Source organism: Capricornis sumatraensis, chromosome 10 (genome assembly GCF_032405125.1).
Source record: "Capricornis sumatraensis isolate serow.1 chromosome 10, serow.2, whole genome shotgun sequence".
NCBI classification, from domain to species: domain Eukaryota; kingdom Metazoa; phylum Chordata; class Mammalia; order Artiodactyla; family Bovidae; genus Capricornis; species Capricornis sumatraensis.
The window spans coordinates 88952148-88979495 of record NC_091078.1 but is presented as its reverse complement, the minus strand read 5'-3'; the positions used below and the strand labels follow the sequence as shown (position 1 = coordinate 88979495).

Sequence of the window (27348 nt, the reverse complement as noted above, 5' to 3'; positions counted from 1 at the left end):
GAAAACTGGAATTCAGACTGAGTAGTATCTAATGCAGTTTTGCTTCCTTTAGGGAACCATGCCAGAGACCTCAGTGGTTTCAAAGTCTGATAAGACTGTCCTTGGCATTTGAGGAGTTTCTAATCAAACTGGCAACAGAAGAGGTATAGATGATAAGCTGTTTCTCGTGGTTGTTGCCATTAGGAGTCAAAGAAAGGGAAAAGAATGTCCAGATTATATATTTGTTTCTTTTTGTTTATCTTAGAAGATGGGGAAGAAAGGCATTTCATGGAAGAAGTATCATTGCAGTGACTCTGAAAGTGTCATACCGCAAAAAAGCTGAACTTGAATCTAGTCAGGATTCTAGATTCAACTGCCAACTTGCAGGACATGTAAAGAACAAGGGGCATAGTGTACATGATGTGGTAGACAACGTGATGTTTCTGGTTTGGCACATGTTGAACAGTAAGGTTTTTATAGTTCCTGGTTTGCCTGAAACCATTTATCCCCATTGTCCCAGCATACTTATTAAAAGCTCTTCCTTTCACGGTCACATGTGCCCCCAATTTTGTATTGTCACCCTTGGAACCAGAAGCAGTTGGAGTGTAAGGCAGAAACTAGGACCAGAAAATCATTTTCACTTAAATCTGTGACATTTATTGAACCAGGAGATACAGAGATAAGACACATGAGAAGGCTGCAGTCTTATGGGAGAAGGAGACATTTTGGTAGAGTCATAAGTGTTTTAGTAGGTGTGGTGGAAACTTTGGAGAGTGCAGCTAATTTCCTGGCTAGGGACAGAGACGGGGAGGAGCAATAGTCAGGATGGGGCTTCCAAATGAGTTCCTTAAAGGTAAGTAAGAGTACCCAAGAGTGAAAAGGGAGGCATACATTTCTTTAAAATAGTGCTGACATTTACAAATAGGACTGTTTAATATAGCAGTAACATTTACCAGTAGGAAAGTGTGGTATAGCACAGGCTGTGTTAGGCAAATGTGGAGAAGGATAAGACTGGGCCAGAAAGAAATGTTGGGGAATTCTCTGCAAGGGAAGTTTATAGAGAAAGAAGAGCAATGGGAAGACCAAAGGAGCCAACAAAAGATCCAGTTGTCAAGAAGGGAGCCAGCTGGTCAGAAGGACTAGCAAAGTAAGAGGCTGCTCTTTGGTCCCCTAATCTGCGACAGAGGAGGCAAGAATATACACTGGAGAAAAGACAGCTTCTTCAGTAACTAGAGCTAGGGAAACTGCACAGCTACCCAGAAAAGAATGAAATTAGAACACTCCCTAATACCATACACAAAAATAAACTCAAAATGGATTAATGGCCTTAATGTAGGGCCAGACACTATAAAACTCTTAGAGGAAAACATAGGCAGGACACTGTTTGACCTAAATCAGCAATATCTTTTTTGATCTACCTCCTAGAGTAATGAAAGTAAAAACAAAAACAAATGAGACCTAATTAAACTTAAAAGTTTTTGCACTGTAAAGGAAACCATAAACATGACAAAAAGACAACCCTCACAGTGGGAAAAAAAATAGTTTCCCACTGACAAGGGGTTAATCTCCAAAATATACAAACAGCTTATACAGCTCAATATAAAAATAAATAAACAATTAAAAAATGAGCAGAAAACTTAAATAGAAATTTCTCCAAAGAAGACATCCAGGTGGCCAACAAGCACATGAAAAGATGCTCAACATCACTAACTATTAGAGAAATGTAAACCAAAATCACAGTGAGGTATCGCCTCCCACAGTCAGAATGGCCATTATTTAAAAATCTACAAACAGTAAATGTTGGAGAGGGTATGGGGAAAAGGGAACCCTCTTACGTTTTTGGTGGGAATGTAAGTTGATACAGCCACTATAGAGAACAGTGTGTGTGTGTGTGGTTAGTCACTAAGTCATGTCCAACTCTTTGTGACACTATGGATTGTTGCCCATCAGGCTCGTCTCCCTGCCTTTTGTGAATAGGGCTGCAATGAACAGTGAGGTGCATATATCTTTTTGAATTATGAATCTCCATTTTTAGTTTTTTAAGGAGAACAGTATAGTGTTCCTTAAAAACCTAAAACTAGAACTACCATATGACCCAGCAGTCCCACTCCAGGTTATATCCCTGGAGAAAACCATTGTTCAAAGAGATACATTCACCCCGGTGTTCATTGTACCCCGGTGTTCATTGTAGCACTGTTTACAATACCAGGACATGGAAGCAAGCTAAATGTTCATCAGCAGAAGAATGAGTAAAGAAGATGTGGTACATATGTACAATAGGATATTACTCAGCCATAAAAAAGAGTGAAATAATGCCATTTGCAGCAGTGAATGGGCCTAGAGAGTATTATTTTAAGCAAAGTAAGTCAGAAAGAGAAAGACGAATACCCTATCATTTATATGTGGAATCTACAACACAGATGAACATATCTATGAAACAGAAACAGACTCACATACAGAAGAGACTTGTAGTTACCAAGGGGAAGGTAGAGAGGGGAAAGGAAGGATCAAGGGTTTGGGATTAATCAATGCAAGCTATTATATATAGGATGGATAAATAACAGTGTCCTGCTGGGTAGCACAGGGAACTATAATCAATATCCAGTGATAAACCATAATGGAAAAAATAGGAAAAAGAATATTTGTATAACTGAGTCACTTTGGTATACACAGAAATTAACACATTGTAAATGAACTTAAAAAAAAAAGATAAAGGCATCATGATGCTTCCTACTTTAATACTCCTAAAAAATAAGGACATTATCCTGTATAATGACAAATCCAGAAGTGGGCAGCTAGAACCTGGGCAGACTTCCATGTATGATGCTGAAAGAGAAATTTTGTAGTTGCTATGATAATGCACCTGCCACTGGGAAAAAATCTTTCTCTTGCTTTTCCTCCACCCTTACCATGACTTTTCAAAGGAAGAATTGCTAGACTGGCTAAAGTAGATGAACCTAGAGTTAGAATTTTTGACAGGGAGAAGTAAGATATGAGGATGAAAACACATGTTTATAGTATCTGAGACCTACTGTGTTTGCATCATGAAATTTTATTTTTAGTTCTTTTCTGATGGATTGAAGTTGTTATGCCTGAGCTATCGTAAACCAAAGTAATAGTCGAATAATAGTAATAGAATAGTAGAATATACTAGAAGAGTATGGCCCACCTGGTGATGCATTTATTTCAGGCAGTGTTCAGTAGTAGAAAGTTTAATACAATGAAAGATGAGCAGAGTGACTAGAGAGAAAAGAGGGAGGGAGCTTTCTTGAGATGTAATGCTGGTTCTAATGTATTTTGATAACATCACTAGGTTACATTATTTAATAATTAAGCAAATATTTACTTGTTATGTATGTGACATTGAGGAAGCAGTGACGACAGAGTACGCACAGTGGAGCTTTCAGCTTAGTTTTTATTTTGTATTCCACAACTGGGGAAATCATGCTAAAATGTTTTTTCTTGAGGAAAAGTTTCTTTCTGTTTTTCCATTTCCAGTTAAGTTACAAGTGAAAAATTTCTGACCTGTTATCAAGAAATTTCAAAATTCTGCATAACCCTTACATGAGTGAAACATAATTTATTATATACTAGTATATGTTTTATAGTACCATTGCCATTAATTACTAAATATATATTTAATTGTATTTGTGCTCTTTCTCCAGGGTAAAATGACTAAAATGCTTAATATAATTTGCTTCTAAATTTTATTAAACTTGTGCTGTGTTGTTAACTATGCATGTCTAAACATGAGAAAGATTGCTAATCTTTGGTTGTGAGATTATGTTATCATACTAACTCTTGCTTTTAAAATAAACATATTTTTGTCAGATGACTTGCAGGGTGCACAGTCAGAAATTGAGGCAAAACAAGAAATTCAGCATCTTCGCAAGGAATTGATTGAAGCCCAGGAACTAGCTAGAGCAAGTAAACAAAAATGCTTTGAACTTCAAGGTGAGATCAAGATTACTTTGACTCTCAGGGGATGTGAAAGCAACAAGATATTACTGAATGGCCCCAAGTCCAGAGACATGGTTATCCTCTTCCGAATCCATGACTTTACTAGATATGTGATCTTGGAACTTTACTTATCCTCTCCAAGCTTATGATTCAGATCAGTATAGTAGAGACCGTTACAGTGGTATGACTTTCTTCTGAAGATCAAGAAAGACCTGTTACAATGAAAGATCTTAAGAGTTAATTATATATTAAGTACAATAGAAGGAAAAAAACATAGAAATATTAATTTCTAAGTTTTAATTATACCTAATATTGGCTACTGAACATAAGATAAGGGACATTTATATTCCCTGCAGTTTTACAGTGTGTTCTAAAGTAAATGAGAGGAGCCAGGCAAGGTTAAGGTAGAGAATCTTCAAATGTCCCAACCACTTTTTATTCTAGTAGCTCACTTATCTATACAGACATAGGCCAGTTGGAGTCTGTGCTGTCCCCTAGAGCTAACCTTTTTGTATCATTCACAGTAGTTATCTAGTTGCAGTCGATTAGTACCTTACAAAGTCTTAGAATCCTCGTGTTCTCTAAAATGGCCTTTGTCACCACAAGGAAGATTTGCATCCCACAGGGAACCGTGGACTTCCTGTCAGTAAGTACTTATTATGTACTTGGCAGTGAACATAAGAATTCTAAGTCTGGTTTTCAAATTTAAACTCACAGTGTTGATTAACAGCTATCAAGAATGCTTCTCAAGTGAAAAACAGCATATATTATCTCAGCCATATAAGATATAGAAAACTCCTATTCAGTTGATACATTTATTACTTACTTACTACTGTTTTGTGCTCCTAAAAATCTTTAAACTACCTGATTGCTAATACTGCTAATACTTACTGCCTAACTTTTGTTTCCCTCCATGGGCTTTAGGAGAGAGTTTCTTAGGATTTTCCAGTTGCTCAATTCTGAATATTTTCATTAAATCACAAAATTAGACATACTGTACTTTACTTCTAGCTCTTTTGGAAGAAGAAAGAAAAGCCTATCGAAATCAAGTCGAGGAATCCAGTAAACAAATACAGGTTCTTCAAGGTATGGAACACTTTAGGGCTATTTGGGATTGTTACTGTTTGTAGTAATTCAAAAGAAATGGAAAGTGAGAATGCAGAGGGTTCCCATTTTCCATGGCTTTGATTCTTCTGTAGAATCTGAGACTGTAACTGGCTCTTGGTGGCCTTTTCTCTTTTTTTTAGAGGGAAGATTCCCTAGTACTGCAATAGTACTTCCCACTTGGAGTGGGGAAAGCAAGAGTGAAGATATGAATTTGTAAGACTGTCATTTTCTGGGTTACATAGTGACTTACTATAGAGGAGGCCTGCAGACAGGATACCAGTTTGAGTCGGTTGGTGCATCAGCACTTTTAGCTTGTTGGTGATGTTATTTCTAATGCTCCTAGCACACTTGCATTGCAACAAAAATTGTTTACCATGTGGAACAGAACAGTGGTCCCTGCATTGCCTTCATTGGTAAAGGCTGCTCTTCATACCCACCATTCTGCTATCTCTTTGTGTGGGCTGTCACAGAGTCTTTACAGAAACGACCTGAAAGACACCTGTCTGTCCAGGGTTTTCTTTGAACCAGAGCTCCTGGTCCCTTGAGGCTAAAAGTGTGAGATACTCCAGGAGATGTCTTCCCATGCCATTGTAAAATCCCTAAAGTAAAATTAATTTGCTTTCATCGTCAGAGAAGGAACCAATGTTATTTTAAAATATTTGTTTGAGTGGCAGGGTAAAAAGAAATTAAATAGACAGGTAACCCCTGTTGAGATGAAATGGGGAGTCAATGTGTGAAGCCTTGGGTATTTGCCCTAAAATACCCAGAGAAAAACCAGTCTTTTGGGTTTTCGTTTCTTCTTTTTGAGTCAGACATTTCAGTTATTTTAAAAATTTAATTGTATTATGGTCAAACAAGAATTTCTGGGGTAGCTGGGTAGATGAATTTTTAAATTCATGAGAGTTCTTCACAGTTTTATTACAGTTTAATGCTATTATCCATTAGTTTACATAAATCTGACTTATATCTATATTTCCATCCTGTATTGTGTATGGACAGTTATCCCTGAAGCTTCATGTAGTGCTGCCTCTTGTGGTAAAGCTGCCCTACGTGAGCATCATTGAGTGCCCCCTAGTGCCAGCATGTATATTTCATGATTTTATCCACAAATCCATGGTCATGTAATCCCTGGCCATCGTGCCCTTCCAGACTTTGAGGTTGTTAACCTCTTACTGCTTCCCACAAACTTAAATGGGCTAGTATTTAATGTTTATTTCTGAGGCAACCTCTTCCTCCCCAAGCCTGAAATCCTCTTATTTTAATTGTTCTTTTCTGCCTAACGAATTTTTTTATACTTATAATTTTCTTGTGTTATAGTAAGCAAGGCCAGTATTCTAGTTCTGAACCCAGCATGATTTTATCCAGATTGTTTCCAGTTCACATCAACAAGACCAGAGGTTTAAAAAATATACCTCTGACTAGGCAGTATTCAGTAACTTTATTAATTAATTAATTCAACCGATAATCCTTGGTTCTTTACTCTTCTAGTCTTGAGGATAGTATACATGAGATGTACCATGTAGTGAAAAAGATGAACAATAAGCGAATAAGTATATAATGTGATACCCAGTAAGAGCAGAGCAAAGGACTAGAGAATGACAGTGGACTATTTTTAGATAAGCCAGCAGAGAAAACTGCTTTAAGGAATTGACAATTAAACAGAAAATTGAGTTAAGAATATCAAAGGTTTTATTAATGTTTACCATCTGACCAAGCAGTTCTGTGTCTATGAATTCACCCTTACGGGAGGAAAAAAATCAAGATTGCATTATAAGATGTATTGTCATCAGTAATTAAAAACAGCGTAATATATCTGAAATAAAGGATTAGTGAAGAAAGTTAATATAGCTGTTTTGTCGTTAAAAAATATTTATCACCCTCAGCATAGAGAGCACTGTATTCATTATGGTTGCTCCCAGTTTTTGTTTTTATATATGTATAAATGCTTAGAAAAAATCTGGGAAAATAAGTACCAAATGTTAGAAGTAATTTTCTCTGTGTGGGAGAAATAAAGATGACTTTGAGCTTTTTTCCTCTCTTTGTGTTTCTGTATTTTGATGTTTTATGCATTAAACATGGATTGCTCGTACAGTTTAATCAAAAGCAACAAATGGCTCTGACAGCCTGGGCTGTGCAGTAACTACAGTCCCATATGGACTGTTCTTTTATTCCTGATTCCTGGGACTAAGAAAATGATGTGTAACTATACTTTTGTAGCCCAACTACAGAGGTTACACATCAATATCGAGAATCTCCGGGAGGAGAAGGACAGTGAAATCGCAAGTACCAGAGATGAATTGCTTAGTGCCCGAGATGAAATTTTACTCCTTCATCAAGCGGCAGAAAAGGCTGCCTCTGAGAGGGACACTGACATTGCTTCTTTACAAGAAGAGCTTAAGAAAGTGCGAGCTGAGCTTGAGCGGTGGCGGAAAGCAGCATCTGAATATGAGAAAGAAATCATGAGTTTGCAAAATAGCTTTCAGCTTCGGTGTCAACAGTGTGAGGACCAGCAGAGGGAAGAAGCAACCAGGCTGCAAGGTGAGAAATATACTTTACATAAAGCTCTTAACGCTTGACACTGATAACTTCATAACTTGTACTGAATCGAATGCAGTCAGGCTAATTTTCTCTTCCATAACGATTGATGGTATAAAAGCAGTGTTTTTATATTGAGGCTATAAACGTTCTTCACATCTGTAAGCTCTACAGTGAATTGAAAAAATTTGCAATTTTACATTTATTTATTTAAATACTATTAAAAATTATTTGTCTTGTAAAAGTGAAGTGGGAAAAAAAATATTACTGAACTTCAGGATGATGAGAACTTCCCTGAGGCATAACTGCAAAGTAACAGAAATCAAGGAAAAGCCATATAAAATCTTTGTTTTTTAAAGGGGAAAAAATAGTTACGTTCCTATATTAACAAATGTGTTTTGGGACTATTTTAGGTGAACTAGAGAAGTTGAGAAAGGAATGGAATGTATTGGATACCGAATGCCGTTCTCTAAAAAAGGAAAATGTTTTGCTATCTTCAGAACTGCAGCGGCAAGAAAAAGAATTGCACAAGTATGCATGAACTCTTATTTAGGTTCAAAATATTTCTGTATCTTAGATTTTCATCTAAATTTAATTTAATTTTGATATTTAAATACCTTTTGGAACAGAATATTCAGCCAGGCTCTTTTCTGGCTACTTGGTAGATTAACCCCACTAAATGAGTACTGAAGCACTTTTTTTCTGGCACCACCTCTATGTCCTTTCCTTTGGGTGTACTCATGGAATACAGATTCATTAAATGCCCCCTTCCCACCCCCATTCCCAAAAGCTCTAAGCAAACAAGCAGCAAATGATCTATGATTAAATTCACCTGTAAGCTAAATGATAATAAATTTCAAATACAAGTTTGTTTTTTTCTTTCATGCCAGTGATCCCTTCTGTTTATAAGGTTCATCAGAAGATGGCTGTGATAAAAGAATTGATATTATTGAGACACAGAATCAGCTTTTCCTTATCAAACAGGGTTATATAAAAAGTAATAATACATGACCTAAATCAAATCCCTTATGATTATACAGTGGAAGTGAGAAATAGATTTAAGGGTCTAGATCTGATAGATAGAGTGCCTGATGAACTATGGAATAAGGTTCATGACATTGTACAGGAGACAGGGATCAAGACCATCCCCATGGAAAAGAAATGCAAAAAAGCAAAATGGCTGTCTGGGGAGGCCTTACAAATAGCTGTGAAAAGAAGAGAGGCAAAAAGCAAAGGAGAAAAGGAAAGATATAAGCATCTGAATGCAGAGTTCTAAAGAATAGCAAGAAGAGATAAGAAAGCCTTCTTCAGCGATCAATGCAAAGAAATAGAGGAAAACAACAGAATGGGAAAGACTAGAGATCACTTCAAGAAAATTAGAGATACCAAGGGAACATTTCATGCAAAGATGGGCTCGATAAAGGACAGAAATGGTCTGGACCTAACAGAAGCAGAAGATATTAAGAAGAGATGGCAAGAATACATGGAAGAACTGTACGAAAAAGATCTTCACGACCCAGATAATCATGATGATGTGATCACTAATCTAGAGCCAGACATCTTGGAATGTGAAGTCAAGTGGGCCTTAGAAAGCATCACTACGAACAAAGCTAGGGGAGGTGATGGAATTCCAGTTGAGCTATTTCAGATCCTGAAAGATGATGCTGTGAAAGTGCTGCACTCAATATGCCAGCAAGTTTGGAAAACTCAGCAGTGGCCACAGGACTGGAAAAGGTCAGTTTTCATTCCAATTCCAAAGAAAGGAAATGCAAAAGAATGCTCAAACTACCGCACAATTGCACTCATCTCACATGCTAGTAAAGTAATGCTCAAAATTCTCCAAGCCAGGCTTCAGCAATACATGAACCGTGAACTCCCTGATGTTCAAGCTGGTGTTAGAGAAGGCAGAGGAACCAGAGATCAAATTGCCAACATCCGCTGGATCATGGAAAAAGCAAGAGAGTTCCAGAAAAACATCTATTTCTGCTTTATTGACTATGCCAAAGCCTTAGACTGTGTGGATCACAATAAACTGAGGAAATTTCTGAAAGAGATGGGAATACCAAACCACCTGACCTGCCTCTTGAGGAATCTGTATGCAGGTCAGGAAACAACAGTTAGAACTGGACATGGAACAACAGACTGGTTCCAAATAGGATAAGGAGTACGTCAAGGCTGTATATTGTCACCCTGCTTATTTAACTTATAAGCAGGGTACATCATGAGAAACAGTGGACTGGAAGAAACACAAGCTAGAATCAAGATTGCCGGGAGAAATATCAATAACCTCAGATATGCAGATGACACCACCCTTACGGCAGAAAGTGAAGAGGAGCTAAAAAGCCTCTTGATGAAAGTGAAAGAGGAGAGTGAAAAAGTTGCCTCAAAGCTCAACATTCAGAAAACGAAGATCATGGCATCTGGTCCCATCACTTCATGGGAAATAGATGGGGAAACAGTAGAAACAGTGTCAGACTTTATTTTTCTGGGCTCCAAAATCACTGCAGATGGTGACTGCAGCCATGAAATTAAAAGACGCTTACTCCTTGGAAGAAAAGTTATGACCAACCTAGATAGTATATTCAAAAGCAGAGACATTACTTAACCGACTAAGGTCCATCTAGTCAAGGCTATGGTTTTTCCAGTGGTCATGTATGGATGTGAGAGTTGGACTGTGAAGAAGGCTGAGCGCCGAAGAATGGATGCGTTTGAACTGTGGTGTTGGAGAAGACTCTTGAGAGTCCCTTGGACTGCAAGGAGATCCAACCAGTCCATTCTGAAGGAGATCAACCCTGGGATTTCTTTGGAAGGAATGATGCTAAAGCTGAAGCTCCGGTACTTTGGACACTTTATGCGAAGAATTGACTCATTGGAAAAGACTCTGATGCTGGGAGAGATTGGGGGCAGGAGGAGAAGGGGATGACCCAGGATGAGATGGCTGGATGGCATCACGGACTCAATGGACGCGAGTCTGAGTGAACTCCGGGAGATGGTGATGGACAGGGAGGCCTGGCGTGCTGCGATTCATGGGGTCGCCAAGAGTTGGACACGACTGAGCGACTGAACTGAACTGAATAATATATAAGATCAAAACATCTCTAAAACAAATTAAATCTGTCGTAGTATCCAGTACCCTACAGGCAAACCAATGAATGCAGTGGATTTGTTCCAGCAAATTTAGTAGAGAGTCTTGTTTTCTTACCAACATTTATTGTATAGTTTAACATTTATTTCTTCCTTTAAAATTTGACCCATTTTGATTCCATATTTTTTATTTAAGCTGTGTTTACATTCTAATTCAGAATATGAAAGTGCAAGTGTTTGTCACTCAGTTGTGTCGAAATCTTTGCAACCCCATGGACTGTAACCCGCCAGGCTTCTCTGTTCATGGAATTCTCCAGGCAGGAATATTGGAGTGGGTAGCCATTCAGCCATTCCCTTCTCCAGGGGATCTTCCCAACCCAGGAATTGAACCCAGGTCTCCTGCACTGCAGTCAGATTCTTTACTGTCTGAGCCACTAGGGAAGCCCAAATATGAAGGTAGTACATGTTTATTATTGAAGCCATTCTTCAAACTGTCTCCCTCCCCTCAGTACACCAAAAATGTGAGTCATTACTCTCTTGTTAGCCTTGTGCTTATACTCCTGAAGAGTATTAAGGTTAGCACAAATTCAGTAATCAAGGTCAGTTCTCATAGAAAATAAGCTTTAGGGAAAAATGATAATTAGATGTATCAGAAAATAGTGTTCCTCATTAACTCTTGTGAAAACAAAGACAGTTGCAGTATTGGTTATATATTAAAAAATCAAGAACTAATTGAAGGAGCAAGATGTACTGACTTATTCTGTAAAACTCCTTCCTATAATATTACGTGCTCAGTATCAGTATCTTTTTTTTTTTAATATCAGTGTTTTTAAAGCACTTTTTTCTCTTCCAGTGTCTTAATTTTTTCTATGGGTATTCCTCTTTGAATGTTTAGAATTAATTAACAATAGAGAATAAGACAGATGTTTGTTTTTAACATGAAAGTTTGTAAAAGCAATTTCAAAATATGAATAGGACAAAATAATGGCCCAAAATACAAACAGACAAATAAATGGATGCACTCACAGACACACACACACATATGCTTATGTGTATTTAGTATCAACTGGTCATCAGTTGACAGAACATGTGGGCAAATTATTTGGTATAAAATGTATGTAAGATGATACAGACACTCAGGTTCTTCCTATTTGGAATACATTTGGATCTTGGTGAATCCATTTAGTTTGGTATTCTGTCAAGCAAGAAATATTGATATTTGATTACCAGTATTGATTATCTTAAATTATTCTTCTTTTTGAATATTTGATACTTTAAAGATTCAGAATTGATCCCTTATTTTTGAGATATGATAAATTGAAATCTAGCAGATTGTTAAATGCTATTTTAAAAATTACTTCCAAGTTTTGTTTAAATGTTGAAAAGCAATCCTACAAATTCCTTATGAATTAGAAGCATATGATTTAAAAATATTAGGCCCCAGACTGTTGGAATATCAGTCGTCAAGTTATCTGTCTAAACTCACATAAACTATTTTAGACATTAATTCTGCTTTTTAAACTTTTTGATTCAATAGTTCTCTTAATTTATTTGTTAAGCCACCCCAGCATTTGAGTAGTATTTAGAAGCTAGTCTTTCTTTACAGTGTCTTACATGCTGTCTAGTTCCTAGCTATATTTCCCTAACAACATCGTGCTCACACCTAGGATCTGCCTAGCATCCAATCAGCATGAGATTTATTCTCTGTAGTACTTCAGGTACAGTATTGAGTCTGAGACTTATGATCTATCCTGAGAGGCATATAACTGTGATTCTCAAAAACCTTATCCTCCTTAAGCTATTTCTGTTGTAGATGGGAGCCAAATTCTTTAACACAGCTACACTGTACAGGTCTTTTCTTCTTTGTTGTCCATGAGGTAGAAGGAACAGAACAAAGAAGTTCTATTTTTTTGTGTTTTGGGTTTTTTTTTTTAATTTACTTTTAATTGGAGGATAATTGCTTTACAGAGTTGTATAGGCTTCTGCCATACATCAACATGAATCAGCTACAGGTACACGTGTTCCCTCCCTCTTGAACCTCCTTCCCATCTCCTACCCCATCCCACCCCTCTAGGTCATCACGGAGCACTGAGCTGAGCTTCCTATACTTTATAGCAGCTTTCCACTAGCTATCTGTGTTACATATGGTAATGTATATATTTCAGTGCTCCTCTCTCCATTTGTCCCACCTTCCCCTTCCCCCTCTGTGTCCATAAATCTGTTCTGTATGAACAAAGAATTTCTACTGATGCTTGTCAAGAGGTTTTCCTAGTGCGTAAATGTGATTTTTTTTTACATCAAATTGTAACAGTAATCACAGGATTTAAGCTGGAAAACAGCCTCAGAAATTCCTGAGTTCAGTCTTCTTGTTTGGCCAAGGAGGGCACTGAGGCTTTCCTTGTGTTATTTGTGCCTGTGCAAACAGCGCCTGGCACAGATCTAAGAGGCCAGGAAAGGCTCACTCAGAGAATGGAATGGTACCAGTGAACTGACTTGCTCAGCATCCCACAGCTAAATAGTGGCAGATCTGAGGTCTACATCCCAACCATCCCAGTTCATTGTTTTGTGTTTTCCTCTCATTTTGGTGTCTTCTCATTTCAATAGGTTTATCTTTAGTTAAAGTTGGAAGTGGCTCCTAAACTTTTAAGTTTCTGCTCGCCATCCTATCTGTCAAGTACTTGAAGAAACTAGTTGAAATATGTGCTCTTTTCATGTAGAAGACCTACACTGAATATTTTTATGATATAGTGAATATAATGTGATATGACCAAATATACAGTCACCTTCTACTTCTTTTTTTTTATAATTTCAACCTTTGCATGTATTTGATTATCTGAAAATAGGAACAGCTCTAAACTCTCATTGTTTTAGTGTTTTAATGCTTTTTTACTTCTTGAAAATATCATTGTTTTTTTTTCCCCCACACTTTTCTTTTCTCCTCTGAAATCCATTCCATCCAGCCTAGTAAAATATAAAAGAAATTGAACTTCCTGCTGTGTCTGGTTTCTGCATGAATAATTGTCAATATTTCTGTTGCAGTTCTCAGAAGCAGAGTTTAGAGCTTACCAGTGATCTCAGCATCCTGCAGGTGACCAGGAAAGAGCTTGAAAATCAAGTGGGATCCTTAAAAGAACAGCATCTTCGGGATTCAGCTGATTTAAAAACTCTTCTCAGTAAGGCTGAAAACCAAGCAAAGGATGTACAGAAAGAGGTAAAGCGAAAAGACATTATGAGCCCAATTATGGTTGGACTTAAAGCCAAAAGCAAATCAGATATTCATGCTAGTTAGAAATAAAGGGAATCATTACCTGCCACAGAGTTGATACTGGAGGTATCTCTGCCTGGTGATTTGTTAGCTGTGTATCATGGTCCAAATATAGAGAATTTATCAGTGAGATCTGGTCTCAAAATACAAATAAACAGTTACATTAAAAGGTTTTCTCTACCAGTTAGTTGACCTTTGTACCAGATTACTCAGTTCATTGTTTATCTTTCCAGACAGTATCACATTTAATTTAGGGGACTTTTGGAAAGTAAACTGGGGCCACCCCATAATGCTGTCCAAACCCCTCAGGTGAAACTGGCCTGAAAAGTTGCTTATGAAAAAACTCAGCTCATACCCAGTCAGCCAAACTCATGTTCTGTGACCTTTTCCTTTCTTTCCCCCATCTCTTTTTTCCCTTCTTCACAAATAGGCATGCTCACTTTTCATGTCATTTTGCGTAAAATCTCAACTTTGGTGGCTTAAAAAATAATCATACTTAAAATAGTGAGGGTTGTTGTTGGAGCCCCCTCCCCACACACACAGGCATGGTCAAGGTTGACCATGAGGCAGTAAGAGCTGCAATCAGTCCTCTTGGCCTAATACTACTGCCTGCATTGACTTGTGGCCTGCTTAGGGGGTGGAGAAGGCTGATTCATTTCCATCTACCTGGCAGGACTCACCCCGGTTGTAGACCCTCTTAAATGAAGGATTGGTTTTAAACAGAAGGAACTTGAAGACAACCCTTCTGTCTTCAATAACAAGTTTCCCCCAGACTGTTTTAGAAGATCTGTTTAATCAATGTAGTTTTTCTTTGCATTTTTCTTCTCTCCTTATAGTATCCTGAATCTGGAAATGATTATTGTTCTTCTGTCTTCATGTTTGTTCCTAAAGGGAAAAAAAACAACACAAAACTGTAACATTTTTTATTTACATGTGGCCACATTGATTTTGTAATATGTTCATTTTTATCTTCTTGCTAAGGATATGTGTTTTTGGAGAAGTCTCATTTTATTTGGTTGGAACACAAATTCTGTGCCAAAGTAAATATCCTAGTATTTAATACTGTAAGCACTTTGTGTCCTTCCAGTCCACATGCCATAATTCTTTCAAAATCTGGGAGGAATGCTGTGGTTGGAAGATAAATCTATTGTATGTTATTCTGAATGCATTAGCCATTTTGTTGCATTGCTTGTTTGCCTGTTTTTGGTCACTGAGCGATCAGTGCAAAATGCTTTGACTGTTACCACAAATGGCAGTGGCATGTTGTCACAGCATCTAAATTGTTGATAGCCTCTGGATTGCATTAAATGCAGCACATTTAAAAATATGTCTGATCTTGTCAGTATGTTTCTCTTCTATTTTCTTGTTCAGTGTTTTCATTGTGAAATGATGTGTAGTCATCATGCTCCTTTGTAATGTAAAATTGCTTTTCTTTCCGTTTGTCCTGATGTCAACTCTTGGATACTAGTCTGTAACTAAAACGTTCTTTAATGAGATTCTTCTGTCTGTGTAATCCACTGCAAATGAATTACGACCTTTTATTAATGCACGTATATTCCCTTTCAACATTTCCGCTTTTTCTCCTTTCTCTCATAGAATCATACTTAATGTGCACAGTATAATGATTATGTATCTTCAGCACTGTCACAAGCTAAAATATCACAAACTGAGCAAGCCCAGATATGATTATTTTTAAGAACAAGAACCAAAGGTGTTGGTAATATTGTGTGATACTTCCATCTTATCTTAATCAGACTAAGCTTGTTTCTCACCTCTGAGTTAGAAAGCAAGATGGAGCAAAATGATATCCAAGGGAAATGTGAAACTAAGGCTGTAGAAGGTGACCTTTGTTTTGACAATTAAATCTTAAATATGTGGCAGCTTTTTTTTTGAACATTTAACAAAAAGTACATGAGAAAAGTAAAATTTAATCCTCAGTATTTAGAGAAAAATAATGATATACCATCTTAATATTTGAATTAAGAAAGCATCTGTATATTTTGATTTAGTGGGAATATCTGTATTTTAAGAAACATTGAGCGCCCAAGTCCACACTGCAAAGACTGACTCAGGAAAGTTGTTTAGCTTCACCATCTAACCCTGGGGCCAGAGTTCTTCCCACCTGCCCCTACCTCCCCGCCCCACCCCCCACAAGCTGAAGGTAAACAGCAGGATCTTCCTGACTAAGCTGCCTTTTCTCCACAACTTCTGGAATGGAGAAATGATGAAGTGCTTTGGTGTACAGGGCAGGCTGGATGTAGGAATGGTGGAAAAGGAAAGTAAGGGAAAATTTGGATCAGCAAAGCACTTTTCACTTGGTCACTTTAGGAGTCAGATCATTGAGAATTGATTATGTTCTAAGAGACTTGGTGCAGAGACTAGTCTAGGTACACTGAATTTGTTTTGGCAGCCTGCCAGTAACCTTCTGCCATCTGGAAGGAAGTACACAGACCCCACAAAGAAAAAAAAAAAAAACCTGTCATGAAGTCCATGAATCTTACTCCTTAAGTTTGTTCTCTGGCATACTACCCAAACTTTTTCTGGGAATGTGGTTAGGTAACAGGGAGTTCCTTTCATATTTTACCTCCCTCTCTGTACCCGAGTCTTTCTTCCTGCTGTGGTGAATTCGCTGCTGACCCTAAGCCCCTGCCTGCACCACTTCTGACTAATGTTTTTCCACATTTGCGTCTATAATATTTATCTTTGGAGTGTATAATGATGAGTGCCTGATATATCCCTCCAAGGTGTTTGCATTATTCAGAAGCACCATATAAAGGTGTACCTTCATTGAGAAATTCCTAGGATACAGCCAGAAAGGAACTGGAGACTTTTCAGCCTTGTGGGCTATGTTTAGGGAAGAGGAGAAATCTTTCTAGTACGCCAGACATGTGGTATATTTATTTTATACTCAGCCCTTGTCTGCCTCCCTGCCTTCTAAAACTTTCAGAAATGACAGAGTGGGGCAGTGGAGGCTGAGACAAAGGCACAGCCAGCAGCAGAAGAGTGTTTACTCTTTGCCGGAGAGCTCAGCTTGCATGGAAGATACAATATCTAGAAGTGAAACCAGTCTCGAATTCCTGCCTCCCGGGGCATTTAATGTAGGGGCAAACCATCCTCCTTTTTACCTTGATGTCACCCATGTTCAAGGGCTAGATTGCCTGTCCAAACTTTATGTTATATACAGGGAACTGTTTTCCAGAGCAGAAGGTGGCGTGTTTCACTAAGGAAAAATAGCAGCAGCAGATTTTCTTAAGGTATTTTTCATTGATGCTTCTAAGTCTTAAGTCAAGAGAGAGAAATGTCCTAGTCATAGTGATTGTTACCTTAGATAATATTTCTCTGCTTCATTTGCCTAGACATTCCTTATCCAGAACACTTTAATACACAGTCATGCTGGGTAAAGGGAGGTCTACTGAGAATTAAAAGTTATTACTTCAAGACTAAAATAACTTGGCTGACATTACTTACCAGGATATAAACTCAGACTTCCGAAACTTGCCATTTAATTAGGCTATGGAGGTTTCTCTTCACTTGCTTTCCTTTTGCTCAGTTTGGAATTTTACTTTTCTCCTCTAACTCACTTAATGGAAAAAGTGACACCTTATATTAGAAACACATGATACAATGGTGACTTCTCTTAATTTTTTTTTAAACCCCAAGGCCAGAAAACTCTTACATAGAATCAAGTTAACATTAAAGGCTTCTTATTATCAGTGCAAATGATCCTTATCCTCCTTATAACAAAAACGCTTGACTGTGGTGGTACAGGTGACTAAACAGGGTCTGGTATTTAAACCTAACTAAACACATAACTTCATACCCATTTTAAGTTGAGTCTGCACACTCTTTTTTCTTTGCCTTTAGTATGAAAAGACACAGACTGTACTCTCAGAACTGAAGTTGAAGTTTGAAATGACTGAGCAGGAAAAACAATCAATCACAGATGAGCTCAAACAATGTAAAGACAACCTGAAGCTGCTCCGAGAGAAAGGAAATAATGTAAGTCTTTGCAAACTTGGCTTAGCTTTGATTGAGAGGCAGGCGAGAGCCCTGAAGCTGATTTTTCAGAAGACTTATAACTGATTTGAGAAACTGAGACCTGTAGTACACATGAACCAAGCTTTTCATTATGAAATTCCATAATGGAATCATTGTGCTGTCCAATTTTTGAGTAAGAATTTGCCCCTTTAGCCTGTACCCCTAGAAAAGCCTAAGGACTACCTGAAGGAAGAGCCTTGTTTGCAAAAAAAAAAAAATTACCTAAGAACTGCCAGCTTTTCCTAGATAAATCTGAAGTTCTGTCACTAAGCCTCATCTAGCTCTTGTTTCCCACTCTGGGAAACAAAGCACTGTGCCACCAGGGACCCACTGAAGAAAGAGCAATACATGGTGACTCCTTAGCATTTGATTGCATCGAAAAATGGAGACTTAATGATGGTTTTCATTTTATACTAATCATGTTCTGAGGCACATTCCTAAAAAGCTTAGTGGCTTCTGGGCCTCCTACAAACATTTGGAAGTATTAGTGAGTTTCTGTAGGGCTGTGTGTGAATGAGTATGTGTTTGTGTGTGTGTATGCAGTTAGTTACAACATTGTGGTATAAATTGAGTTTAACAATATTAATTTGTATTTCATTTGCTAGAAAGGCAGATGGTCTTTTGAAAGATGTTATACTAAGTAAATGTCGTGTTACACGTTTTAGTGATCATTGCCTTTGTGGGCCCTAACTGATGGATGTTCAGTGTGGTTGATTGTGCTCTGACTGATTTCAAACCCCTGTCATGGCTTGGACACTGCAGTGGGTGTGAGCCACACACTTCCCGTGGAAGAAGGCACTCTGCTTTAACTTGCAGCACAAGTACCAAAGAGGACTGTTGCATGGCCATCCAGTTACAGTCACACTCAGAATGCTTATGAGTTGTGCCCAACTGTCCTGTGCTTAAAGAAAGATTTTGTTTAAAATAAATAAATAAAGACAGACTTGTTGCTCAGGTGGAAGCCTTTCAGAAATGGATAAATTGGTTATGGAGGCTTTATGATAAGCAAAAATGGATTGCATTTATTGTAAAAATATCAATTACAGAACTCCTCTGAAATCAGATCATAAGGGTTTGGTTCCTTCTCTCTTTTATGTTAATTCATATCTCTCTGATGTTGGAATTTCAGTCTACCTTCTACTAAATTAACCTATGAAGACATCTAGCATAATCAGAATGGATCCCTCTGTATGATTTAGAACCTTTTTGAAAGTAGCCTTGCTATTAATATTTACAGTTCTACAAATAATTTACTTTAAGGGTGAATTTCCTATTTTTATATTAGAGTTATGGTAATTAAATATTACTCTATAATAACACTCATTGTAGTAATTCCCTTCCAGTTAAAAAAAAAATTACTGGGAATTCCCTGGCCGTCCAGTGATTAGGACTCCATGCTTCCACTGCACGGGGCACGAGTTCAATCCTTGGGCAGGGAACTAAGATCCCACATGCCACGAGGCACGGCCAAAATAATAATAATAGTAAAATAAAAGTTAAAAATTACTTCTGTTCTGGTAGTGTAACTGAAACCCCTGAGGCTAAGCTGCCTGTCTTTATATACTGAATGTTTCTCATACAGTGTGTCAGATCTCTTGCTTGATTTAGGAACTGTGTATCACAGGGCATTTATTTTTAAGCTTGAAAGCAGTACTGTCTCAAGCAAAAGAGTTCAGGTTTAAAAAAAAAAAGTTTTGATAAAGGGATAAGATAAACCTTAGCAATTTCCAAAGGAGTACATTGTCAAATAATGGATTCCAAGTATGGAACAAAAATACCATACCGTCAAGCAGAGCGTCCGTTGGTGAGGCATTTTCATCGCTCTGTCTTAAAGTGCTGTGTTTCATTATGCAATTAGGGATACCCACACTGCCTCCAGCCATTCTTTAAAACTGGTAGTTTACCAGCTTACTTACCCTGGCCCATCATTCTGGATGATATTAGATGTCTTTGAAATGTCCTTCTGCCCTCCCTCCCACCCACCCTGGGTTCTAAATCATCTTATCTGATTTTTTTTTTGTAGCATAAAATGATTTTAATATCCCTTCCCTTCTTTAGCCTTCCATATTACAACCCGTCCCAGCCGTATTCATCGGCCTATTCCTGGCTTTCCTGTTTTGGTGTTTCGGTCCATTGTGGTAGAGAAAGGTACAAGCACTACTGTTGAGTCCTTGTCTGTTTGTCCCCGTCACCTGTTTGTGCCATATTTGTAATATAGTGCATGGCAAAACCACACAGGTATTTTGTTACCTGAAGCAAACCCTTCATTTAGTATGCTACGTGTTGTGTCATACCGAATGAACTGAACTAATCACATAACATTTTGTCTTGTTTCCTTTGTAGTAACGCTAACCATGAATTAATTCCAATCTAACCAGATGTTTATATGCTGCCTTTAACTGAGTCTTTGTCTCTAGCAAACTGGAGTAAACTATGAGTTGCTGCAACTTAGTACCCCCTTCCCAATTATGTTTAATCAGATTTGAATGAAAAATGAAGAGTTTGCCTCTTTGAAGTTTTCAGCAAGCTTTCCTCCCCCTCCTCTCTTCCCTCTTTTTTTCCGTAGTGTAGAATTTCGTTGTTTCACCCCTTTGCCTATATACACTGTGGCTAAGAAGATGAAAAAGGATGAGAGAGTAGCATAATGGACAGTGACTCACAATCCCAACCTCAATATGCACTTCCTTGTGAGAGTGTCAACCAATCCTGTCTTTCTAAGCCCTGGTCTGCAACAATACAATATTTCTTTAAAGGCCAGCTTTCCCAGTACGACTTAGAACACTAGTAAAAATAAGGCTTTCAAACAAAACAAACTGATATTGTAAAGCCCTCTGATAGCTCATAGAGAACAGCCTATTCATGCTTGCCTCCAACAAACAGGAGGTTATATAGCAGGAGGTTATACAGGTTAGCACAGCGTATAAGATGACCGTGGGGCATTATTACCCTTGGACGTGGTCTTTACCAGCAGCATCAGACAGGCAAGGACCTTAATAGCACTTTTCTGTTTTGAACCCCTTCTGATTTTGTTTTCTGTAATTTCAGATTAGACGATCAAAACTGACCGTTTTCTTTCTATCACCTTACCCACCAGCCCCTTATATAAAACTATTCCAGCATGTGAGTCTGGTTTTTATCAAGAAATAAACATTTTAGGCAGAAACATACTCCAGGAATCTGTGTACATCAGTATAGCTGAATATGTGGATATCAGAGTAAATAAAACAGGCTGAACTCTGAGAGTTTCTTAGACAAGTCGCTGTTAGGCTTCAAACAAAATTGAAAACTGCCCAAGACTCTCCCAAAATGTATTATGCTTCCACACAGTGGTCCTCTAAAAGTTCTTGCTATTCTGGCTCTCCTCACATCCTCACTCCCTCACCTTTTCTTCTTTTCTTTCTAAAATATTCTTATGCAGATATAAGGTTTTTCTAATATTCTGTGAAGTATTCAGGACTCTGTGGAGCCAAGGGGTTAGTAGGTATGAAAAAAAAGAGGGGAGAATGCGATTTTGACTCTTGGTTTCTTTCCACACAGAAACCCTGGCCCTGGATGCCCATGTTGGCTGCCCTGGTTGCGGTGACAGCCATCGTGCTGTACGTGCCAGGTCTGGCCAGAGCTTCTCCATGAGAGCGTTTCTTGAGTCCGTACACCGTCCTCCCTCTAGAAGCTGGCACCACACTCATGCTGGGGACAGACAGAACCATTTTCTTCCTTTTTACCTCTTAAAACAGCAGAAGTGCAAGAATACAGCTGTAGGGTCATTGCTTTAAAGTATATAAAATGTATCTGTCTATAAAGAGGATATAAAATTGTGACTCTTCTACTGTAAGCAATAATTTGCTTGCAATTTTTCATGTAATTTTTAAATGAGTATGTTTAAATTCTGAATATTACGGTGGCCTAAAGTAGGCTTCTTGGTACACCAAATTATTTATAACATTAAATTTATGGATATTTTACTCTGAATTCTAATGGCCAGGTAATTCTTTTTTTTTTTTCTTTTTTTGATTCGATGACTACCCAAACCAAACAACTGATACATACATGGGAAGAGAGGCCCTGTGTGCTCAGTGCCTATCGGTTTGAAATATATACACATATATATATATATTTTTTACATATTTACGCCATTTTTACTTGTTATAAAACCACTGAGCTATTGGGAACAAGACTTAGATACAACTGTTTGCGTGGATTTTTTTTTTTTTTTAAGGAGAAATACACTTGGAAAATATTCTGTTCTAGTGATGATTTGGGGAATATGTGCACGCTTGTTCAGCCTTAATGTGACTTGATGATATGGAGGACATCAACATTGAAAAACTTTCCATGAGAGTGCGTATTTTCTTGAGCAAACTGAAGTATTTCTGGGAGCAAAAACATAGTAATTATACAGTTTCAGTGCAGTAAACCAAACTGTTGAGTCAATTGGAATGTAATTTATTAAACCTCATGTATTTAAAGAGATATTTTTCTTTAAAAGCCAAGTTACTTTCTCATATACAGCATTTTAGCAAGCATGATTTTTTTTTATATCATCTCTTCCTCCAAGCATGTTTAATTGAAGAAAGAATTAATATCTCTTTAGATAAGTTTTTACTGACTTAATTTGGTTATGATATTTCAAAGCTAATTCGTGTTCAAGGTGAGCTATTTTACCTACCAACAGATTTCCTGGTTGGGTATATAAGTGGTAATTCTCTTTTTATTGTTGTTAACTGGGACATTCTGTTAATGAGAAGCACTATCCCCAAGATGAATAGTATTCCATGCACAGTGAAGCACCTAAGCACTGCTTGATGTTGCAGATTTAAAACACGGAAGTGAAGGTTTAGCTATGGTTTTTGTACGGCACCACAGTTATGTCAATAAAGATTATTTAGGTCATAGAATATCCTGAAGTATCACATAGTTAAAATTTTTCAGTCAGTGAAAACTGGGAGGGAATGTCAGTGAACTGGCTTGAATGTTCTGTGGCAACCCACAGGCCTAGCCAAATACTGAAGTAGAGTTTAGGATATAATTTGCCTTGTGATTTTTGGCAGTCATTGTTTATACTTTAAAGGTTATATTTTAAGCTCTTTGGGATTTGCTGTTGGGAGGATCACTAGACTTATGGAGGAATTAGTCACAAGTTGACTTGTAGAAAATACTGTCATGCAGTTCATTTCATCTTTTTCTGTTGCAGGAAGCCACTCCACCACAGAATGCTAATATGCCAGTGGTACCCAGTACCTCTTGTATATAGGTTATTGCAAATATTGTTCTGAAATGCTTAACTTCAGAATTACATTTTTTAAAGTAAATAATTGTTTAAATCTATTTTGTAAAGATATAAAGTACAATAGAATTTCTGGAGTACAGATTAAACTATTTGCACTAACACACGTGATGTGCATGATTTAATAAAATAACTTTACTCTCCCTATGCATTTTTGAGTTGGATATCATTGAAGTTCTTAGTACTGACTCTGCTACTGTGTTATTAATTGTTTTTTCTTGAAATGACTTTTTATGCAACATAATATACATTTGGTGTTCTTCAGGGTTTAAAAGAAAATGCTGAGCTGTTTCCTCCAGGTTTTATTAGCCTTTTATTTAACTTACTGGTCTTTTTCCCCCCCCCCTTTTACTATGGTTATTGTTAAAGCGTGACTCATTTGCCAGACAAGTCAGTCTAGTATCAATATTTACTTTATTCAAATTGAATAAATGGGTTTTTGTAGTTACTGCCAGTTTTCCTTAAGAATATAAATGAGCCTATTCATAGGCAGTACCCCCAGTTTTGTTCAGTTTATTTTCAGGTTATATACAGAGTAGGATTATTCACTGGTAGTGATAGAGTCTTTAAGAAATTTTAATCCTAGCAGTCAAGAATTGAATGACCCTGTAACACATTCAAAAATTACAGTAAGGCACTAGACTGTTGGGTCAGAAAATGAAAAGAAGGTTGTGTTCAAAGCTAAACAGATCCTTACTGGCCTCTGGCTCTGCCTTTTATCAGCTTTTATTGCCTGGCCTGGCCTTAGGCAAATCCTTCTGTCTTCTTTGAGTTTCTACTTCATCATTACCTATATTTTTAGTGATGGTATGAAAATGAAGAAAATAATGTATGTGAAGTGTCCTTTGAGTGGTAAATAACACTGCAGATAGGGGAACCAGTACAGATGTTTAAAATGAGTTGAATGACTCATCTGTTGAGACTTTTTATGTGTGAATGGGATGGAACTGCAATGGAATGACTCCTGAGAAAGCATCAAGCTCTGTTCATCCCTTTTATAGTTGTGTCTCTAGGAAGTACATACATAGTTTGACAATGAGCCAATTGCTTACAACAGTTTGGAATTCCTGTTGTGACTGCCTTCAAGAGCAGTTCTGAGTCACATATGAAAACCCGTCACACTGCTGCATAATCAGAGGCTTTCAACCAAAAATAGTATTGCCTAGCTTGATCGCTCACTTTAACCACCAGACTTGACCCCCAGTGACTTTCCGCTGCTTCGAGTGGTTACATCTACTGTCGGAAGGATGGAAATCTGTTACCAAAGGGGAGAAAACTGCAAACAAATCAACCGTGTTAAAGATGCACAGCCTTCCTCCCAGAAAGGCTGGGAGTTTATTCTGAGGACATAATTGTGTGTTTAAAAGTTTAACTGCCAGGACATTTAGAGTAGCATTTGTCTGTAATAGTGATGGATAAACTACCTAAATATCCAGCAGTGGGTCGTTAGTTAAATAAACTAGTATCGGCATCCAGCAGATTGCTGTGCTTGCAAGGTGTGTAGGAATATATTCACACTATATTAGATAATAGAAGGAGTGTAGAGTAACCGTGGGGGGGGAGTGTAGACATACAGAATATGTTTATAGCAGGAGGACTCGGACTGATCTTGTACACAGGCTACACACTAGTGCCTCTGCCTGTATGATTGAGGGTCAGTTCTTTTCTCTTTTTATGATTTCTGATTTACTTTTAGTAGTAAGTATATGTCGCGTTTGTAAATGAAAAAGCTATTTGGTTTTGCTTTAAATTAGAAACAAAGAATTCTGCAGAATTTTAAATTGCTTTTTGTAATTGAATGAGTAACTTGTTATGGTACCTACGTTTAAAGGAGTTGATATTCATTTGCACTTACAGATTTTGGTGTGTTCATATGAAAAATCTTACAGTCTTACAGTTTTAAACATGTTTTGTACAGATGTATGTAGAACTAGAATACTGGAAGAGGTCTTAGCAGTTTATTCTTAGCTTTTTGCCTATCCAGGTGAAAACCCAGAGAATTTTTGACTCACGGTAGGAACTACAGATAAGTTTTAAAGTTAGGATGAAGATGGTTCCTTTTTGCTACTCCATATTGTATCTCTGTGCTTTACTGGTTTTATATCCGTTCATTTAGCAGCTACTTTTTGAGTGAGTCTGAGTGAAGCATAGCTCCGGGAGTTGGTGATGGACAGGGAGGCCTGGCGTGCTGCGATTCATGGGGTCGCAAAGAGTCGGACACAACTGAGCGACTGAAGGGAACTGAACTGATGTGAGGCATTGTGCCAGTCCTGCCAGTACTCAGTTTCTATTGCCAAAGAACTTTTGGTGTGAAGGAGAAATACAGCCAGGGAGGCTGGCAGTCCCAGTCTAGGGTGTTAGAGGAAGACATAGAAGCCTGTGGAACCATAGAGAAAGGGTGCATTTCCTCTCACCTTCCACCGTCCAGCTCAGGGACATCTGGTCGCAGAGTCAAAGTGAGTTTCCCTTTGAGGCAGTCTGGGGAACAGGACTGGTTCCTCTCGAGGCACCTGGATTTACAAACCCCTGAGATCTGAGATTGATTTTCCTAGAATAGGAGAGCATGTTTAAGATTTTATGTACTATCCTGGAGTTTTGCCCTGTTAAATGGTTTGAACCGTACCTTGCAGCTATTGAAGGATTTAAATTTTTAGGTGTGCAGCATTATAATCCAACATCTATGTACACTAGAAAGTGATGACCACCACAAGTCTAGTTACCATCAATCATTGCCACACAGTTAACCCCCTTTAACCCATTTTGCCCAACCCACTTACCCTCTGGTAACAACTGACCTGTTCTCTGTATCTGTGACTCTGTTTTTGTTTCACTTTGTTTGTTCATTTGTTTTATTTTTTTTTTTAGATTCCACGTATGAGTAGTATACTTTCTCTGTCTGACATTTCATTTACATAATACCTTCAAGGTCCGTCCATGTTGTTGCAAATGCTACTTGCATGTTGTAACATTCTTTGTTATATCTGAGTATTATTTCACTGCACACATATACCATATCTTTATCCTTTCATCCATCAATGGTGACACTTAGGTTGTTCTCATATCTTGGCTATTCTAAAGAGTGCTGCAATGAACATAAGGGTGCATGTATCTTTTTAAATTAGTGTTTTTGTATTCTTCAAATAAATAGCCAGAAGTGGAATAGCTGGGTCATATCATAGTTCTAATTTAGATTTAATTTTTTGAAGACATTCCATACTGTTTTCATATTGGCTACACCAGTTTTTTCAGTACTCCCAACAGTCGACTCTTTGCGACCCCATGGACTGCAGCACACCAGGCCTCCCTGTCCATCACCAACTTCTGGAGTTTACCCAAACTCCATTGAGTCGGTGATGCCATCCAATCATCTCATCCTCTGTCCCCTTCTCCTTCGGCCTTCACTCTTTCCCAGCATCAGGGTCTTTTCAAATGAGTCAGCTCTTCGTGTCAGGTGGCCAAAGTGTTGGAGTTTCAGCTTCGACATCAGTCCTTTCAATGAACACTCAGGACTGATCTGCTTTAGGATGGATTAGTTGGATCTCCTTGCAGCCCAGGCGACTTTCAAGAGTCTTCTCCAACACCACAGTTCAAAAGCATCAATTCTTCAGCACTCAGCTTTCTTTACAGTCCAACTTTCACATCTATATATGACTACTGGAAAAACCATAGCCTTGACTAGATGGACCTTTGTTGGCAGAGTAATGTCTCTGCTTTTTAACATGCTGTCTAGGTTGGTCATAAATTTCCATTTAATTTCCATTAAAAGAAGCAAGCGTCTTTTAATTTCATGGCTGCAGTGTACAAGGGGTCCCTTTTACCTATATCCTCTCCACGTTCATTATTTCTTTTCAGTAATAGCCATTCTGACAGGTGTGAGGTAGTATCTCACTGTGGTTTTGATTTGCATTTCCATTATAATTAGTAATGTTGAACGTCTTTTCACGTTCCTGTTGACCCTCTGTGGATCTTTGGGAAAATGTCCGTTCAGATCCTCTGCCCACTTTTTAATTGGGTTGTTTGGAGTTACCTTGTTGTAGTTGTTATAGAGGATATTTTTTCTTAAAAAGGTGAAAGTGTCTTAGTCTGGGCCATGGTT

General features: G+C 37.9%; 1 protein-coding gene across 13 annotated transcripts in view; it reads left to right on the top strand.

Moving 5' to 3' along the window:
• SLMAP (sarcolemma associated protein) overlaps window positions 1-23376 on the top strand; it is a 157501-nt gene extending 134125 nt beyond the window's left edge. For 5 of the 13 annotated variants that reach the window (XM_068982099.1, XM_068982096.1, XM_068982097.1 and 2 more), the window contains 7 exons: window positions 3811-3933; window positions 4951-5025; window positions 7264-7584; window positions 7995-8112; window positions 13705-13876; window positions 17795-17929; window positions 21506-23376. In XM_068982099.1, the coding sequence (XP_068838200.1) occupies window positions 3811-3933; window positions 4951-5025; window positions 7264-7584; window positions 7995-8112; window positions 13705-13876; window positions 17795-17929; window positions 21506-21598 (1037 nt within the window). In that variant the 3' untranslated portion in view covers window positions 21599-23376. Of the gene's footprint in view, window positions 1-3810; window positions 3939-4934; window positions 5026-7263; window positions 7585-7994; window positions 8113-13704; window positions 13877-17794; window positions 17930-20026; window positions 20117-21505 lie in introns of all 13 variants that reach the window. The other 8 variants (XM_068982098.1, XM_068982095.1, XM_068982105.1 and 5 more) reach the window with 4 other exon arrangements.
• The last annotated feature ends 3972 nt before the right edge of the window (window positions 23377-27348 follow it).